This window comes from Sorex araneus, chromosome 2 (genome assembly GCF_027595985.1).
Source record: "Sorex araneus isolate mSorAra2 chromosome 2, mSorAra2.pri, whole genome shotgun sequence".
In the NCBI taxonomy this organism is placed as follows: domain Eukaryota; kingdom Metazoa; phylum Chordata; class Mammalia; order Eulipotyphla; family Soricidae; genus Sorex; species Sorex araneus.
The window spans coordinates 248,838,257-248,857,014 of NC_073303.1; the positions used below are offsets into that span (position 1 = coordinate 248,838,257).

The 18,758-nt window shown below is 60.5% G+C and overlaps 2 protein-coding genes across 3 annotated transcripts in view; one reads left to right on the forward strand and one right to left on the reverse strand.

Moving 5' to 3' along the window:
* Positions 1–871: 871 nt before the first annotated feature.
* Positions 872–14,381, forward strand: HK3 (hexokinase 3). Its single transcript, XM_004611522.2, has 18 exons — positions 872–964; positions 2,178–2,340; positions 2,937–3,091; positions 3,222–3,341; positions 3,832–3,930; positions 5,125–5,224; positions 5,328–5,511; positions 6,794–6,952; positions 7,105–7,338; positions 7,854–8,149; positions 8,547–8,686; positions 8,787–8,906; positions 9,823–9,918; positions 10,127–10,226; positions 12,743–12,926; positions 13,144–13,299; positions 13,777–14,010; positions 14,123–14,381. Exons 1-18 carry the CDS (start codon positions 872–874, stop codon positions 14,265–14,267), a joined length of 2,778 nt encoding a protein of 925 aa, XP_004611579.2. The 3' UTR covers positions 14,268–14,381.
* Positions 14,382–14,400: 19 nt separating this feature from the next.
* UNC5A (unc-5 netrin receptor A) overlaps positions 14,401–18,758 on the reverse strand; it is a 64,164-nt gene continuing 59,806 nt past the window's right edge. For both annotated transcript variants that reach the window (XM_055125824.1, XM_055125825.1), the window contains 7 exons: positions 18,401–18,488; positions 18,091–18,259; positions 17,630–17,863; positions 17,346–17,495; positions 17,000–17,164; positions 15,938–16,116; positions 14,401–15,611 (listed from right to left, as the gene is read on the reverse strand). In XM_055125824.1, the coding sequence (XP_054981799.1) occupies positions 15,446–15,611; positions 15,938–16,116; positions 17,000–17,164; positions 17,346–17,495; positions 17,630–17,863; positions 18,091–18,259; positions 18,401–18,488 (1,151 nt within the window). In that variant the 3' untranslated portion in view covers positions 14,401–15,445. The remainder of the gene's footprint in view (positions 15,612–15,937; positions 16,117–16,999; positions 17,165–17,345; positions 17,496–17,629; positions 17,864–18,090; positions 18,260–18,400; positions 18,489–18,758) is intronic.

Here is an 18,758-nt window from a genome sequence, read left to right on the forward strand (position 1 = left end):
CCAGGCCCCATCAGGAGCAATCCTGGAGCTCAGAGTAAACCCTGAGCACTGCCCAGTGTGCACCCCACCCCCATCCCTCAAAAAAAGAAGAAAAGCAAAGCTGTGGCCAGAACCCTGGTTTCCCCCATTGTCTAGGGGGAGAGGAAAGTTTCCAAGACAACCAGAATCTTCGGAAGAATGTCTAGGAGAAATTGGGTACCAAAGCCAAGAGACAAAAGAAAGGGGGTGGAGCTTGTTGGGGGCGGAGAAAACACCCAGCAAGCGTTGCTCAGGGCCTTTTCCTGGCTCAGTGCTCAGGGTCACCTTCCTTGGCGAACCACCGAGGTCAGCTTGACCGAAAAGGGGTCAGGCACGTGCCTTATGATCTTCCTGGGTGATCTCTCCAGCCGGGGACAAGAGATTCCCACAGTGAGACGTAATCATGGCCTCACCTGCCCGAGAGAGGGCAGGAAAGGTGGGGGCCGAGGAAAAGGCGGGGCTGGCCCAAGGGGATGCTTGGGGGTGATGAGAGAAGGGAGAGAGTGCAGGGGGGCAGGAGCGGGGAGGGGACCAAGTTTGGCTGTGAGCGATGTCAAGTGAGGACCTGCAAAGGGTTCTGAAGAGGGCCAGGGAAATAGTACCACAGGTTGCCTTGCAGGTGTTCGACCGGGGTTCGGTTCCCAGCACCACACGGGACACCCCCACCTGGGGCACTGCCAGGAGTGATCCCTGAGTGCAAAGAATGCTGAAATCCAAAGGTACTGAGCCCCACTCACCATTTCCCTCCTGATCACCCCGGGAAGATGAGGATGGAGGGGCTGGGACCCCAACTTACCAGGAGGCTGCTCATTTCTCCCCCGTAGGTGACCACCCATCCCTAACGAGGACCCACATGGACCCTCCTGGGCCCTTAGCGCCTCAGGAAGGCGAAAGGACTCCCCAGAACCCTCCAGAAGCCGGGCCTTCCACAGACAGCTCTGAGCTGGTGAGTTCAGCCCCAGGGCGCACCCGCCTCTGGCCTGTTGGAATCCAGGGGCTGCAGGGGGAGGGGGAGAGGGGCCTCAGGCTCCCCCTGCACCTGGGCACCATCTCCTTGGGGCCTTCACACAGTCTCAAGGTGGTGTTCAGGGCCTTGAGTCCTCCCAGTGCAGAACGGTCGAGAGCTCAGAGCACTTCAGGGCTTCCTGCCAGGAAGCAGCAGGGGGCCGGAGCGATAGCACAGCATGGAGGGCATTTGCCTTGCACGCGGCCCACCGAGGTTCGATCCCCAGCATCCATTAGAGTCCCCAGGAGCGAATCCTGAGTGCAGAGCCAGGAGCAAGTCCTGAGCATCACCGGGTGTGGCCCCAAAAAACAGACAAATAACCAAATGCAATTGCAAGTTCAACAAGGGTTTATAGTCGAGGCTTCCTTCCATCCTTGACCACGTCCCCCAGCCCTTAACCTCTGGGGGACACACTGTCCTCCCAGCGGTGCCTTCCAGGGGCCCTAGTCCCCCAACTTCCCATCTCAACTCCGCTTTGTCCACCCAGAATCTGCAGGACTGGGAGTTGGCCCCAGAGTGCCTTGCACTCGGGCAGGGTTCTCGCCCCTTGCACGTGGTCGACCCGGGTTCAGTCCCCGGCATCCCATAGGGTCCCCCAAGCACCGCCAGGAGTGATACCTGAGTGCAGAGCCAGAAGTGATCCCTGAGTATGACCCAAAAAGTCAAAAAAAGAAAAAAAGAAAAGAAAATTAGCAGCATTCACTCCTTATTGTTGTTGGTGGTGGTTTTTTTGGTTTGATTTTGGGGCACTGATGCTCAGGGCTTACTCCTGGCTCTGCACTCAGGCATCACTCCTGGTAGTGCTTAAGGGATTAGATGAGATACCAGGGATCGAACTCGGGTCGGCCACATGCAAGGCAAGCACCGTATCTACTGTACTATCGCTCTGGTCCCTTGGTGTGTGGGCTCCTTCACACACAGCTCTGCGGGGCCCTGTGACCGCTCTGGAATTTCGGCCGTGGAGGGGTTGGGACTTTTCTGCAGCCTGATGGTGGCAGAGGAGAGGAAGGGGTCGGGAAGGCCCCCCCCCCCGGGGATGTGCAAAGAGGCGGCCGGTCTGAACGGGAGCTGAAAGGTGGGAACTAGGCAGGGCGGCCCTCGGGGCCTCGGGAACCAGGGACGGGCACCCCCGCGTCAGCCTGCTCGTCCCCAGATGCAGGCGTGTCTGCAGCAGTTCCTGGTGACCGATGCCCAGCTGCGACAGATCCAGGCCGCCCTCCGGAGCTCCATGGACCAGGCGCTGAGGGGCCCAGCCAGCCCGGGCCCTGCTGTGCGCATGCTCCCCACCTACGTGGGCTCCATCCCCCACGGCACTGGTGTGTGGTCAGGCCTGTGGGGGGCACTCCGGGGCGGGTGCGCCTTACCCCTGACCAGATCTTTACTTCTAAGACCTCCCCCCCACTCTTTAGGGGGCCACACTCAGTTGTGCTCAGGGCTTACTCCTGGCTCTGTGCTCGGGGATCACTCCCAGTAGGAATCAGGGGACCTGGTGAGGGGGGGTCCCACCTGGATCTGCCATGTGCAGGCACCTTCTGGACCCACATGGGATGCCAGGGATTGAACCCGGGTCAGCCACAAGCAAGGCAAGCACCCCAGCCTGCTGTACGATTGCTCCTGCCCCTTGGCCATTGGACCAACGGTCCCCTAGGCTCAGGTCCCCTCCCCCCCATTTATCCGCCCCCCCCGGGGTTCGGGTTTGGAGCCACACTTGTTGGTGCTCTGGGGGTCCTGCGGTGCTCGGGATAGAACTTGGGGCTCCCCCCTGCCAAGCCTGTGCTCAGCCCATTGGGCCATGCCCCCAGTCTCCTCCCGGTCCCTTGATAGGAGGCTGCAGGATCCTGGGGGACTAAGAGGGGCTGGGGGTGGGGGAGGGGGGCAGGAGGATTGCTCCAGCCAGTTCCACGCCCTGCAGAGCAAGGTGACGTGGTGGTGCTGGAGCTGGGGGCCACGGGCGCCTCCCTCCGTGTCCTCTGGGTGACCCTGACGGGCAGCGAGGGGCCCAGGATAAAGCCCCGGAGTCAGGAGTTCATCATCCCCCCGGAGGTGATGCAAGGGCCTGGCCAGCAGGTGAGAGCCCACCGCTGGCTCCTGGGGTCCCACAGGGCAGCCGGCTCAGGTTGTGTGGGGAGAGGGAGGGGGAGGGGGAGGGGGAAGGGGAGGGAGGGCCTCTCTGAGACCCACCCCTACCACTTCTCAGCTCTTTGACTTTGCCACCCGCTGCCTGGCGGAGTTCCTGGACGCCCTCCCTGGAGTCCAGCATAGGCTGCAGTTGGGGTTCAGCTTCTCTTTCCCCTGTCACCAGACAGGCCTCGACCAGGTAAGGGGATGGGGAGGTGGCGGTGGGGCGGTGGTCTGCAGATGTTGGACAAGTGACCTGCTTTGTTTTTCTTCTTCTTTTTTTTTTTTTTTTGCGGGGGCAGTGGGGTGACGCACACCCAGTCATGCTCAGGGGCTACTCCTTGCTCTGCACTCAGGAGTTCGGGAGTTACTCCCGGCCTGGCCGTGCTCAGGGGACCCTATGGGATGCTGTGGATTGAACCTGGGTTGGCTGCATGCAAGGCGAACGCCCTCCCTGCTGTTTGCTCTCTGGATTTCCTTTTTTTTTTTTTCTTTTTGGGTCACGCCGGCGATGTTCAGGGCTTCCTCCTGGCTCTGCACTCAGGAATGACTCCTGGCGGTGCTCAGGGGACCCTATGGGATGCTGGGGATTGAACTGGGTTGGCCGAGTGCGAGGCAAACGCCCTACCCACTGTGCCATAACTCCAGCCCCTTTCTGGATTTTCTAACCTCCCCACCCCGCCCCCCAGAGCACCCTCATCTCCTGGACCAAGGGTTTCCGATGCAGCGGTGTGGAAGGCCGAGACGTGGTCCAGCTGCTGAGAGAAGCGATTGAACGGCAGGGCCTGGTGAGTGCAGAGGGGCTGCCCACAAAGTCCTGCTTGACTCTCCCTCTTGAGATACGTTTTCTAGGGGCTGTGGGGGCTCCCCCAGCAGTGCTCAGGAGCCCCAGGGCCACTCCTGGCGGGAATCAGACAACCGGGCTGAACAGTGGAACGCTAAGGCCCAAGGATGCGACGTGATTGGGAGGGGGTGTTGGGAGGGGGCCTGTGGCGCCAGGGGTCAGACTTGAGTCCTTGTGCTTGCAAGGTAAGTGCCCTGACCCCTGAGCTCTCTCCCAGCCACATTCTCTCCACATGTTTTATTTTTTGTTTTTTGTTTTGGGGGCCAAGGTGGTGCTCAGGGCTGACTCCTGGCTCTGCACCCAGGGATTACTCCTGGCAGTGTTCAAGGGAACATAAGGATGTCGGGGATTAAACCTGGGTCAGTGACATGGAAGGCAAGCATCCTCCCCACTGTGCTTTCTTTTTTTTTGTATTTCTTTGCCTTTGGGTCACATCTGGAGATGCTCAGGGGTTACTCCTGGCTCTGCACTCAGGAATCACCCCTGGTGGTGCTCAGGGGGCCATATGGGATGCTGGGAATTGAACCGGGGTCAGCCAAGTACAAGGCAAACACCCTACCCACTGTGGTATTGCTCCAGCCCCCTCCATGTCCTTTAGCAGGATGGTTGTGGGTAAATGCTCCCCTTTTACAGGTAGGGAGACTGAGGCTTTAAAAAAAAGAAGAAAAAAGGGACCAGAGAGATAGTAGTGGGTAAACTACTTGCTTTGCGCATGGTCAACCTGCCAACCCCGGTTTGATCCCCAGCACCCCGTATATTGCCCTCTCACCACTGCCACTCTGTATTCCTGAATATAGAGTCAGGAGTCAGCCCTGAATACCATCAGGTGTGGCCCTAAAACCAGATGGGAAAAAATCAGAAAACTTGAGGGGGCTGGAGCAATAGTATAGCAGGTAGGGCTTTTGCCTTGCACGTGGCTGACCTGGATTTGATTCCCAGCATCCCATAGGGTCCCCTGAGCTCTGCCAGGAGTAATTCCTGAGTGCATGAACCAGAAGTGACCCCTGTGCATCACCGGGTGTGACCCAAAAAGGAAAAAAAAAAAAAGGAAAACTTGAGAAGGTGGAGGTACATGGATTTGGGGTCTCCTTTGGAATCTCTGGGTCTCCGCTGACCCCTTCCCTCCCTGTGTGGTCAGGCGCGCCGTGTGGAAGTGGTCGCTGTGGTCAACGACACCGTGGGCACCATGATGGGCTGCGAGCGGGGGGCCGGGCCCTGCAAGATCGGGCTTGTCGTAGGTGAGATGGGCGTTGGCTGGGCGGCGTGGATTGGGGGGGCGGTGGAGACACGGCAGCTGCCCCCTGGGGTGTGACAATCCTCACTGGGGGTCTTCCCTGGTAGACACAGGCACCAATGCGTGCTACATGGAGGAAGCCGCTCACGTGTCCGCACTGGACGAAGACCGGGGCCGCGTGTGCATCAGCGTCGAGTGGGGTTCCTTCAGCCAGGACGGGGTGCTGACCCCCCTGCTCACCCCCTTCGACCACACCCTGGACCTGGAGTCTCTGAACCCCGGGGCCCAAAGGTAGCCTGGCCTTCTGTGGCCTGACACGTGTCTGTCCCCTCCCCTTCCTGGACTTGAGTTTCCAGAACATTTGGGGGTTAGGGGCGAGTTTCTAGAACATCTGGGGGTTAGGGGGTGTCCTGGCCAATTCAGAGGCGCAGAGGCTCTGGGCTGCATCCTGCGGCGGGAAGGGTTATTGCCTTACATGCAGCCAGCCGGGGTTCGATCCCTGGCATCCCATACAGCCCCCCAAGCCCTGCCAGGAATGAGCCCTGACTCCTCATAGAGCCAGGAGTCAGCCCCGAGCACTACCAGTACAGCCCCCCAAGCAAATTCACAAACATTAAAAAAACACACCCAAAGGAGCAAAGGCCCAAGGTTCTAGAACTAGGGGGAAGGCGACTGGAGCTACAGCACGGTGCAGAGGGTGTTTGCCTCGCAAATGGCCGACTGGGGTTCGGTCCCCAGCATCCCATATGGTCCCCCAAGCACCATCTGGAGTGATTCCTGAGTGGAGAGCCAGGAGTAGCCTCAGAGTATCGAAGGGTGTGGCCCCCCTAAAAGCCAACCCCCTAAAAAAACAGTACAGTGGGGAGGGCACTTGCCTTGCTCACAGCCAACCCAGGTTCAAACCTCAGTTTCCCGTAGGGCCCCCCAAAGCCCCACTAGGAGTGGTCCCTGGGCTCAGAGCCCTGAGTAACCCTTTGCACCACCAAATATACTCCTTCTAGAGCTAAATTTCCTTCTGACTATCCCTTACTCCCTGTCCTTACTGGTTCTGTAGCACTGTAACACTGTCGTCCCATTGTTCATCGATTTGCTCAAGCGGGCACCAGTAAATGTCTCCATTGTGAGACTTGTTGTTACTGTTTTTGGCATATCGAATACGCCATGGGGAGCTTGCCAGGCTCTGCCGTGCGGGTGGGATACTCTCGGTAGCTTGCTGGGCTGTCTGAGAGGGATGGAGGAATCGAACTCAGGTCAGCTGCGTGCAAGGCAAACACCCTACCCTCTGTGCTATTTGGTTCTGATGGGTGGCAATTCAGAGAAAACAAAGCAGCCACATCCCCCTTTTTGGGTCCTCGACCCCCCGGAAGGCCTCCCTGAAGTGAACTTCCGCTGAAGGAGAGGCCTTGGGGAGCCCCCAGCTGTGTGGGTGAGCATCTCATGGGGGGAGCTGTTTGTTGATGGAACCTCAATTTAAGGCTCACCCCAAATGCCTTGGGTAGATAGGTGGAAGGTTTAGAGAAGGCTCCGTGTGCGTCCCCCCCACCCCCCCACACACGGGTGCCTGTCCCCGCAGATTTGAGAAGATGATCGGGGGTCTGTACCTGGGGGAGCTGGTACGGCTGGTGCTGGTGCATTTGACTCAGGCCGGGGTCCTGTTTGGCGGCCGCGCCCCCCCAGCTCTGCTGCAGCCGGGCGGCTTCGGGCTGGAGGACTTGGCGGAGATGGAGGAGGCGTAAGTGGGAGGAATGGGAGTGGGGGCGGGGTGTTGGGAGGGACAGTGGACGGGTCTGGGCAGCTCTCTCCCCAGTGTGGGGCTGGGGGCCACTTGGCTGGAACCCCGCATTGAGCCTTCTCCCCACACTTCCCCCCCTCCCCCGCCCGCAGCCCCTCGGCAGGGGAGACCCGCGTGCGCGCCGTCCTGCAGCGCTTGGGCCTGAGCGCAGGAGCGGCCGACGCGTCGCGGGTGCAGCGCCTGTGCGCGGCCGTGTGCGCGCGGGCGGCCCGGCTGTGCGCCGCCGCCCTGGCCGCGGTCCTCTCCCGCCTCCAGCACAGCCGCGAGCAGCCGCGCCTCCAGCTCGCCGTGGCCACCGGAGGCCGAGTGTTCGAACAGCTGCCCAGGTACTGGGAAGGGACACGAGCGTTCAAAAGGATGGAATATGCGTTTCGTCTGGCCCCACGTGGGGCCCCCAGCACCGGGTTTGGTAGTTCCTGAGCACCGCCAAGTGTGTTGCCCTCAAAAGAGCCAGGGATTGGGATTGGAGACATGGGACAGCGAGTAGGATGGTGCCTTGCACACGGCTGACCCAGGTTCCATCCCAGAACCCACATATGGTCCCCTGGCGCACTGCCAGGAATAATTCCTGAGTGCAGAGCCGAGTAACAACTGAGCATCGATGGCTGCACCCCCTCAAAAAAGACTCAGGATCGTGGGTGGCATTGGTGACACAGCTCTGTAGGTGTGGTGCCGCGGGGACCGCTGGCTGCGTTGTTTTCTTGGAAACTGGTTAGATGTACTTAGATGTACCAGGTAGAGAGTGATTTCGAAGGAAAGGGCTGGGAGCCAGGGGGTTAGCCTGCCGTGCAGGCCGGAACTGGCAGCGAGCCCAGGTGCGGTCTGCTCTGCTTCTTCCTAGCTTCCTCCGGATCCTGCAGGAGACCGTGGGGTTCCTGGTCCCCGAGTGCGATGTCTCTTTCCACCGCTCTCTGGACGGCGGCGGCCAGGGGGTGGCGATGGTGACGGCGGTGGCTGCCCGCCTGGCCGCCCACCGGAGCCTGCTGGCCTCCACCTTGGCACCTTTCCGGCTGAACCGAGAGCAGCTGGCAGCCGTGCAGGCGCAGATGCGCGAGGCCATGGCCAGGGGGCTCCAAGGGAAGGCCTCCTCCCTCCGCATGCTCCCCACTTACGTCAGGGCCACACCTGATGGCAGCGGTGAGGACCAGCCGGTGGGGGTTGTTGGGCTATAAGCTCCTAGGGGCGTGGCTCGGGGCTGGGGGTGTGACCAGAATGGAGGTGTGGCCCGAGTTTGGGGGCGTGGTTATGGCTGAAAGTGTGATATGGGCTGGGCCAGGGCTGGGGGCGTGGCTCAGACTGGGGGCGTGACCAGAATGGAGGTGTGGCCCGGTTTGGGGGCGTGCCCATGATTGGGGGCGTGGTGTGGGCTGGGCCTAATATGGAGGCATGGCCTGAGCTGTGGCTGTGGCGAGGGCTGGAAGAGTGAGAGGTGTTGGGGCACAACTTAGGACGTGGTCCCAGGTGGGGGCGCAGCATGGTATGGGCTGGGCTGCTCCACCAGCCCTGCTTTACCACCCAGACCTCTGTTCCACAGAGCGTGGGGACTTCCTGGCCCTGGACCTTGGGGGCACCCACTTCCGGGTCCTCCTGGTGCGCCTGGCGGCTGGAAGCGTGCGGATCTCCAATGAGGTCTACTCCATCCCTGAGTGTGTGGCCCAGGGCTCGGGACAGCAGGTACCCCAGGGAGCCTGGACCTGGGATGGGGGCTGGGGGCACCGGGGGATGGGGAAGGGTCGGCCGGGGAGCCCCTCCTTCATATGCACACCTCCCACAGCTCTTCGACCACATCGTTGACTGCATCGTGGACTTTCAGCAGCAGCGGGGCCTGAGTGGGCAGAGCCTCCCGCTGGGTTTCACTTTTTCCTTCCCCTGCAGGCAGCTGGGCCTGGACCAGGTAAAGCTGGGGCTCCGGAAGGGGCCAGCCCGGGGGCTGGAGCAATAGCACAGCAGGTAGGGCGTTTGCCTTGCACTCGGCCGACCCGGGTTCGATTCCCAGCATCCCATATGGTCCCCTGAGCACCGCCACGAGTGATTCCTGAGTGCAGAGCCAGGAGTAACCCCTGTGCATCGCCAGGTGTGACCCAAAAAAGCAAAAAAAAAAAAAAAAAAAAGAAGGGGCCAGCCCTGAACCCTACAACTGGCATGCATTTTAGGGGGCCAGGAAGGGAGACATCACGGTGCTAGGTTGGCAGCTGGGAGATTCTACAGGGGTTAGGGCACTTACTTTGCACGTGACCAACTCTGGTTTGATCCTGTGCACTCCATAGTGTCTCCCGTGTCCCACCAGAAATGATTCCTGAGCACAGCGCCAGAAATAGGTTCTAAGCACCCTTGGGTATGGCCCCAGGCCACGACAGGCAAAGGCCCGCCCGCTTTTTCCCAGCGCTGATGTGCCCATAGGCGGTGGAGCAACCTGGAGGTTGTGAGGTTGGGTCACAGGGGGGGTCGATGGCGTTGGGCAGGATGGCCTTGTGGAGGTGCGACTGTGTCTCTTGAGCGCTGGATCCTAGACCAGCAGAAGCCTGTTGCTGCCTCTCGAAGGGACTTTTCCAAGTTTTCTGGCTGAGCCAGAGCCATAGCACAGCGGAGAGGGTTTGCCTTGCATGTGGCAAACCCGACTTCTACCCCTGACATCCCAGTAGGTCCCCCGAGCACCCAGGAGTGATCCCTGAGTGCAGAGCCAGGAGTAAGTCCTTGAGCATCACCAGATATGGCCCAAAAACCAAAAAGGAAAGAAAAAAAGGGATGTTAGCTTTGGGGGGGCCGTGGGAGGTTCCCATCCCTTCCTCCCCCGTGCACCCACACCGCAGGGCATCCTCCTGAACTGGACCAAGGGTTTTAAAGCCTCAGACTGCGAGGGCCACGATGTGGTGCGTCTACTGCGGGAAGCCATTGGCCGCAGACAGGTAAGTGGCAGCTTCCAGTGAAGGTTGGGGAGGGAGGAGGAGGGATGGGGCCGTACTTCAATGGAGGAGGGGTGGGGGGAAGCAAAGCGACTCCTGCTTCCCGACGGGGGTGGGGGAGGCCTCTGCAGTCTAGACCTCTGGGTCCAGCGCCAGTTGCCGTGGCGACCACGTTGCCTAGCAACTGAGCAGCGTGTCCTTTTGTGCGCAGGGAGTGGAGCTGAATGTGGTCGCCATTGTCAATGACACGGTGGGGACCATGATGTCCTGCGGCTACGAGGACCCCCGCTGCGAGGTCGGCCTCATTGTCGGTGAGGAGGGTCCTGCTCTTTTGTGCCCCAAATGTCTCCTGTGGAACCCGTCACCTCTGCTCTGACCCAGGGGAGCCCTTGGAAACACAATAGATTGGTGGTGGTGGAGGGGGGTTGCTCCGGAACACAGCTTAGTGATGGTTTGACAGTCCTTCTGCTCTGAGCCAGCTGCAGAATGAACCTGAGTTGGGGAGACAAGAGAGCTGGGGGTTGGGCAGAAATACTGGGTAGGGTCACCCTGGGCAAGGCCACGACCTTGGGTAAATTTTCCAGCCACGCAATGACCTTGAAGAACTTACCAGCCCCTTGGTCTCCTCTAAGATCGTGCACCTTCTAAGAAGAATCTGATTTTTCAGTTGTTGGTTTGGTTTCGGGGCTCTACCTGGCAGGATTCAAGGGTTACTCCTGAATCTGTGCTCAGGGGTCACTCTTGGTGGGGCAGGGCTTGGACCCTATGGGGTGCCAGGGATAGAATGTGGGTCAGCAGCATGCAAGGCAAGCACCCTCCTTGCTGGACTATTGCTCTGGCCTAAAGGATCTGTTTTTTTGAGGCAGCTGAGAGAATGTCTCCAAGGCTCCTGAGGAAGGATGGAGGGGGATGCATATGGCTGGTGGGTCAGTGCTGGGGACTGCGAGTATAGGAAGGGGGGAATAGTACCAGATCTGGGGCCGGAGCGATAGTCCAGCGGGGAGGGCGTTTGCCTTGCACACGGCCTACCTGAGTTAAATCCCTGGCATCCCATATGGTCCCCCAAGCACCACCAGGAGTAATTCCTGAGTGCAGAGCCAAGAGCAACCCCAAAGCAGCGCCGGGTGTGACCCAAAAAGCAAAAACAAAAAAAAGTACCAGATCCTTCTATGCCACCTTATGAAGTACCCCTCAGTGGCCAGTTGGGGCAAGGCAAAGGGACAGAGAAATGTAGCTGAGAAAGGGAGTTTCCTGCTTTCTCCAGCAGGGTCCCGGGACTAACCTCAGCTCCAGCACAGACAGTGGATGGCTGAATTAAGTCAACTTTCAAAGGCCGTGAAGCTGAGAAAATAAGGGGGTCCAGGGCCAGAGGGACAGTACAGTGGGTAGGATGCTCGCCTTACACGGGGCCAACCTAGTTTCAATCCTTGGCGTCCCAGGTGGTCTCCCAAGCATGCCAGGAGTGATCCCTGAGCATAGCCAGGTGTGACCTGAAAACAAAAAATAAAAAAAACGGGCTGGAGCGATAGTACAGCGGGGAGGGCATTTGTTTTGCACGCAGCTGACTGGGGTTCGATCCTCGGCATCCCCTGAGCACTGCCAGGAGTAATTTCTGAGTGCAGAACCAGGAATAACCTCTGAGTATTGCTGTGTGCCCTCCCACCCCCAAAATGAAAAAAAAAAAAAAAAAGAAGGTGCAATAAGAGGGTAAGTTGTAAAGAAATGAGATTTAAGAGTCCAAAGAGCTGGTATGTCGGGTAAGGTGTTTACCTTGTACACAGCTGGTCAGGGGTGGTCCCTGGCAGCCTATATAGTCCCCCAAGCTCCACCAAGGGGGATTCTGGAGCACAGAGCCAGAGTAGTCCCTGATCACAGTGGGGTGTGACAAAAAAAAAAAGGGAAAAAAAGAAGAGAAAAAAAATGAAAAGAAACTAAGCTTGGAAGGAGAGATGGACGTGATAGACTCTAGTTCCCATTCTGGTCTTGAGCAATACCACAGCGGGTAGGGCGTTTGCCTTGCACCCGGCCGACCTGGGTTCAATTCCTCTGCCCCTCTTGGAGAACCCGGCAAGCTACCCAGAGTATCCCGCCACACCTTGTGGCAGTGCCAGGCAAGCTACTTGTGTTGTATTCCATATGCCAAAAACAGTAACAACTCTCGTTGTAACGTAACAAGTCTCACAATGGAGATGTTACTGGTGCCTGGAGCAAATGGATGAACAACAGGAGGATAGTGCTACAATAGTTTTTTGTTTTTTTTTTAATTACACCCAGTGATGCTCAGGAGTTACTCCTGGCTCTGCACTCAGGAATTACTCCTGGCGGTGCATGGGGGACCATATGGGATGCCGGGGATTGAACCTGGGTCGGCCTTGTGCACAGCAAACGCCCTCCCCGCTGTACTATCACTCAGGTCCCCAGTTCCCACTCTGGTCCCCTTCTCTGCGCTTCAAACTGGGCACAGATGCAGAAGTAGTGTGGCCTGTTTATCAGGCATGCTCTGGCCATTTGGGGGCTCTGGGATCCCCAGATAGATATCCCATACCTGCTGCTTTGACTGGAGACTTGGGGCTGGCCTCGCTGACAGTGGGAGACCCCAACACATCTGCTAGGGCAAGACTGCGGGGGCAGTTTATTCGCAGCGCCCCCTAGAGGCCAGGGTGGGGAGAAGCGCCTATGGAGGGGAAAGCAAAAGCCTGGAGTGGGGGGAGGGCAGGTGGGGAGCACGGGAGACGGAGAGGTGGGGAACGTGCTCCAACTTTGCCCCATCTTGGCGTGGCATGAGTTACTCCCCGCATCCCTAACGGGCTTCCACCGCCGTCTGCAGGAACGGGCACCAATGCTTGCTATATGGAAGAACTCCAGAACGTGGCGGGCGCCTCGGGGAACTCGGGCCACATGTGCGTTAATATGGAATGGGGTGCCTTTGGGGACGACGGCTCCCTGGACGCGCTCAGCACCCGCTTCGACGCGGACGTGGACCAGGGCTCCATCAACCCCGGCAAGCAGAGGTCCCGGCTCACCCCTGGGGGCTTGTGGGGTCGTGCTGGGCCACTGGCAGGGCGAGGAGTGGGGTTGAGGGTGAGGGCTTACTCCATGCACACACACACACACACACACACACACGTACGCATGCGCGCACACACATGCATGCACGTGCGCGTACACACAGACACACACACACACACACACACACACACACACACACACACCTGCCCTTTCTCACAGGTTTGAGAAGATGATCAGCGGCATGTACTTGGGGGAGATCGTCCGGCACATCCTCCTGCATTTAACCAGCCTCGGGGTCCTCTTCCGGGGCCGGGAGACCCAGCGCCTTCGCACCCGAGATATCTTCAAGACCCAGTTTCTCTCTGAGATTGAAAGGTGCCTCGCTGCCGCGTGCATAGATCAGAGGGCTGCACTGCAGGCTTTTTGCATCGGGGAGCCCTGGGTTCGATCCCCGACACTGCAGGGTCTCTGAGCAGCGCCGGGTATAGCCCCCCCAACCCCCCAAAGAAAGATGCATTATCTCCCTTTATGCCTCAAAAGTCTTTCTGGGTGCACATTTTGGGATTTTTTTTTTTTTGCTTTTGGAAGGGGGCAACCCAACTGTGCTTAGGGCTTCCTCCTGGTTCTGTGCTCAGAAATCACTCCTTGGCAATGCTCGGGGGTACTGTACGTGCTGTTGGGATGGAACCCGGGTGATGACGTCGTGTGCAAGGCGCTTACGGGCTGGGGTTCTCAGTGCCCCGGGCAGGCGTGGGAAGCTGGAGATTGGAGCGCGGGGTGGCCAGGTCTCGCGAGAGCCGGGGAACTGACGTAGACCCCGCCCCTCCGGACGCCCCTCCCTCCCGGCCCCAGCGACAGCTTGGCCCTGCGACAGGTCCGCTCCATCCTGGAGGACCTGGGGCTGGACCTGACCTCCGATGACGCCCTGATGGTGCTCGAGGTGTGTCAGGCCGTGTCTCGGCGGGCCGCGCAGCTCTGTGGGGCCGGCGTGGCCGCCGTGGTGGAGAAGATCCGTGAGAACCGTGGCCTGGACAGGCTGGCCGTGTCGGTGGGCGTGGACGGGACCCTATACAAGATGCACCCCCAGTGAGTCGGGGGGGTGCTGATCGGGCAGGGCAGGCACGGCCAGGAGCAGAGAGCGGGACCACACCTGGGGTGCGCACTGGGCCCAGCCCCGCCCCCCCTTTCTCCCTCGTAGCTTCTCCGGCCTGGTGGCGGCCACCGTGCGCGAGTTGGCACCTCACTGCCAAGTCACGTTCCTGCAGTCGGAAGACGGGTCCGGCAAAGGGGCAGCCCTGGTCACTGCTGTCGCCTGCCGCCTTGCCTTGACCGCCCGGGCCTGAAGAAATCGCCAGGAAGCAGCCGCACGTGGAACCAGGATCCCCACCTTGATCCCCAGTTTACCTCGAACCCGACCCCCCCCCCCGCAGTCTTCCTCCCCGACTTCCTCCCACCCCCCAGAGAGGGAGCACCGGGTTAGCAATATATATATATAATTTATTTACATTCACGTCCGCTAAAATCCCTACGCGCCCCGGCAGCCGGCAAGGCTGTGAACATAAGGCCAAGTGTAAGTGCGCCAAAGGGCACTTAAAGACTGAGTCGGGGCGCCACCTCCACACGCCAGGTTCCCCCCCTGCGCGGGGGGTAAGGGGCAGCGGCTGCCCTGGCCACGGGCACGACACAGCACGCACACTCGCCCTGGTCAGCCCCGGGACTCACTGTTGCATAATCACGCGCCCCATGGGGAGGGGGGGCGCAGCTCCACGCAGCTGGGGGCCGGGGGAGGGCGGGGACGGGAAAGGAGTGGTGGGAGCCGGCGAACCCCTGGGTGGGTGGATGGGTGGGTGGGTGGGAGAAGCGGGCAGCAGAGGGCCAATGGAGAACCACACCAGGCGTGAGACACGTGAGGGGCAGCCGGGTGACCAGCGTGAGATGCGTGTGTCTGTGTGTCCAGGGGGCAGGGCGATGGGGTACATGGGTGTGAAGAGCACACAGACATGCAGGGGCACGTGCCCGTGGTGGTCATGTGCCTGAACCCAGGGGCTGCCCCCTGATCCGTCTGTGGCCCTCAGTCCTGGAAGCCTGGGAAGTGGCCTTCTCCACTGGGGCCCCTCCCCGCAGGCACCAAAATGTTTGCATAAGATCCAGCTCCGTGGGAGCCCCCCCGGGTGGGGGGAAGGGCACATCCCTAGCCCAGCGTGTGCGTGCATGGCCGTGGATGCGGCCCCCTGGCCAGGGGCAAGAGGGGAGGTAGCATGGCACGGGCAGACACACACAGAAGGTCCAGACGCTGGTCCCCGGGAACCCCCCCACCCCCCACCCCAGAGGAGGTGGCCAGGCCGAGGAAGGGCGTGAGTGTGGGCGAGGTGGGGGCGGGACCGCGTCCTCCCGAGGGTCCTGTCCGCGCGGCTCGGCCGGGGTGGGGGCCTCTCGCGCCCATCCCCGGTGGCTTATCTGTCCCTGGTGGGTGCCAAAGCTGGTGAAGTGTAGGCGCCGGTGTGGGGGTGGCCCGGCCGGCTCAGCACTCGGCCTCCGATACGGTGAAGAGGCCCGAGTCGGGCTGGCCCAGACCGGCCACGGCGGCGGCCAGCTGGCTGAGGTTGCCGTTGGGGAAGTGTCGGGCCTCCCACAAGTTCAAGATCATGGCTGTGGGGCTGGGCTTGGAGGCGAAGAAGCTGAGATGGCTGAGTGGGAAGAAGCGGGGAGCCCATTATTAGAGGTCTGCCCCGCCCCTGGGGGGTGCACCCCCTTCCTTTCTCCCCAGGAAAGAGCCTCTCTCCACCCAGTGCACGGGATGCCCCTGGGGCAGCTGGGGGAGCCCCCACAGGGTGTCCTGGCCTGCCCCACTTCCCATTCTGCAGGCCCCGCCCTCAGGCTTGCGGGCCCCACCTCTGGTCTGCCGGCCCCAGTGTCCAGGCCTGCCCCCACTACCTATTATGCAGGCCCCGCCCCGATATGGAGGCCCCGCCCCTGAGCGTGCAGGCCCCGCCCCATCCCTCCTCCCACCCACCTGTCCAGGTGCAGTTTCTGCGCCAGAGTCCGCCAGTCGGCGCTCCGGCTACATGGCGGGTCGAGGCTGGTAATGATCTTTTGCCGAATGAGGAAGGGAATCTTGAAGGCACTGGGGCCCACGAGGGCGGGGACCCCCCCTTCACTCTCCAGAGCCAGCAGCTCTGTGTATCTCGTGTCCTGGGGGCAGGAAGGGGCCAAGTGCCCGTTAGTTTAGAAGTTTCCCCCCACCCCCAGGCCCAATGCTGCCCGCCTCTGACGTAGGGCGGTACTCTGGGGCCTCTCGCATTGCCGTAACCTCTGTACTATCTCTCTGGCCTTTAATTTTTTTTTAATTTTATAAAGTAGTTCATAATATTTGATTACATTTAATATTAAAACACTAATCCCACCACCACTACATCTTTCTACCACCATATTTTGGATATTTCCATCCCCAACCCCACCCCCTGCCCCAAAGCAGAACCTAAATAATATATTTTGTATTGTTTGTTATGAAAACCCGCTGAAAATGCTACAAAAACTCTCTGGCCTTTTGTTGTCGTTGGTTTTTTTTTTCTTTTTGGGTCACACCTGGCGATGCACAGAGGTTACTCCTGGCGATGCTCAGGGGACCATAAGGGATGCTGGGGATCGAACTTAGGTTGGCCGCGTGCAAGGCAAATGCCCTCCCTGCCCGCTGTGCTATCGCTCCAGCCCCTTTCTTCTCTTTTTAGTAGAGGCCATGACCAGGTGCTGGGAGGCGTCAGCACTCAAACCCAGGCTCTCACACGTGCCGGGCGTGTGCTCTACCACTTGAACCACATCTCTGGTTCCGCTATCCGCCTGTCATACTTTATCTTCAGGTCCAGTCTGAAATCTTCCCGGAATGTCTCTTCTTACTACTACCTTCCCCCCCAAACCCCGCCGGGGTGAGGGACTGCTCCATATACCGCCCTCTCGTGGCCCCCCCATGTTCCTTCCCTCATCTCTGCCTCTGCCTCAATCTAGCCAGTGGCCTTGAGGGGATGGGGCGGGGGGGGGGGACGGGGACGGTGTAGGGCTGACTCCCGCCGCTGCCCACCTTGGTTATATTGATGTTAATGTTGAAGCTCTGCCCTTCGCCCTCCACCTGCCACACCCACACCTTGCAGGCCAGGTCGCTGGTGATGGGGCTGGCGCGCTCCAGGGCGAAAGTGCAGTGCAGGTACTGCTGCGTGCCATTCCAGATGTGGTAGAAGGGAATCTCCTGGGGAGGGGCGGGGAGAGTCGAGGCAGTGCAGAAGGTGGAGCAGAGAGGCAGGGCCAGTGCAGTGTGCGGGGCATCACGGGGCGGAGTCAGAGTAGGGGGCATGGCCAGCGCAGGGGGCGGGGCCAGGGCAGTCGGAGGTCTCAGGCGCGCCCCCTGCAGGCGCTGTGCTAGCTCTCACCTGGTAACTGACCAGAAGCTTGCTCTTCCAGAGGGAGCTGGGCACGTCGTGCACGGAGAGACGCAGGTTGTGGTAGCTGTCCTTGAAGTGCAGGACGCGGGGCTCCTGGATCAGCTGACCTCCCAGCTGCTTCTCCAGCTGCACCACCTCCTGCAGCACCGCCGATCAGCGGAGCTCGCACCGCCCCCCACCTCCCACTGGCTCCGCACCCACCGGGGGTTCGGGGGGATTAGCGGGGCGGGGTTGGTTTCCCCTTGGCCGGCTGGGCGAAGGTGCTGGGGTACCTTGAGGGCATCATGGGTGTCGTGCAGGCAGTAGACGCGGATGGTGTACTCCAGGGACGTGCACGCCACCGGGGCGAACAGGAGCAGCTTGAGGCGCTTGGAGGCGGTGACGCTCAGGGCCTCGCCCACTAGCGCGAAGCGGCCCAGCTGCTCCGTGAACACGTAACAGGCGCCCGCGTCCAGCTGGCAGTAGTAGAGGTGGGAGGGCGCCTCCTCGCCCAGATGCAGTACATCCTGCGGGCAGGACCCCAGAACTCAGTGGGCAGGCTTGGGAGGGAGGGATAGTTCCAGCTGAGCCCCATGCTAGGGTGGGGGGGTACAGGCAGACTCCAACTGAGCCCCGGGTTGGGGAGGTTCACACAAAAACTTCAGTTGAGTCCCATAATAATGGGGTGCACCCATAGAATCACAGATCCCCCCCACCACCAGGCGAGCACCACTAGGGGTGCCTGGGCACTCACCTCCCAGCTGCCCTCACAGGACTGCTTTTTGAGGCGCAGACTCCAGCTGTCGGGGCCCGGCTCCCCACAGTGGTCCATGGCGAGGATGACGGGTCGGGTGAGCAGCACCCCGGGGGGCCCGCAGCTAACGATGGGGCTCAGCAGGGTCTGACAGCCGGCTAGGGGCAACCTCAAGTGGGGAAGGGCGGGTGGGGGGGGCAAGGCGTCAGTGGGTCCTCCTGGGAGTGGGGGATCCTGATACCCTGGGGTGGGGGATGGGCAGGGTGACCGCGAGGGGGAGCCCCACCCCCCACAGCCTGTGCGCCCACACCTCACGTCCTCAGGCTTGTGCAGTGTGAGGTAAACTTCGTAGATCTTTCCCCGGGGGATGGCGTCAGGGGGGATGAGGAGGCTGATGCCTGCGACAGAGAAGGGGGGGAAGCCCCTGGGTGACCAGACACCAAACATCCACTTTTCCGATGACCTGCTAGGAGTCTGTTTGATGATGGGCAGGATCGCGCCAAGCTGGGGAAGGAGGCGTTGCCTGCGCCCCAGCCACACGAGCTTGAAACGGAGTCAAGAGTGACCCCAGAGTGACCCCAGGGGGCTAGAATGATAGTACAGTCGGGAGCGTGTTCGCCTTGCACGCGGCCAACCCGGGTTCGATTCCCAGCATCCCATAAGGTCCC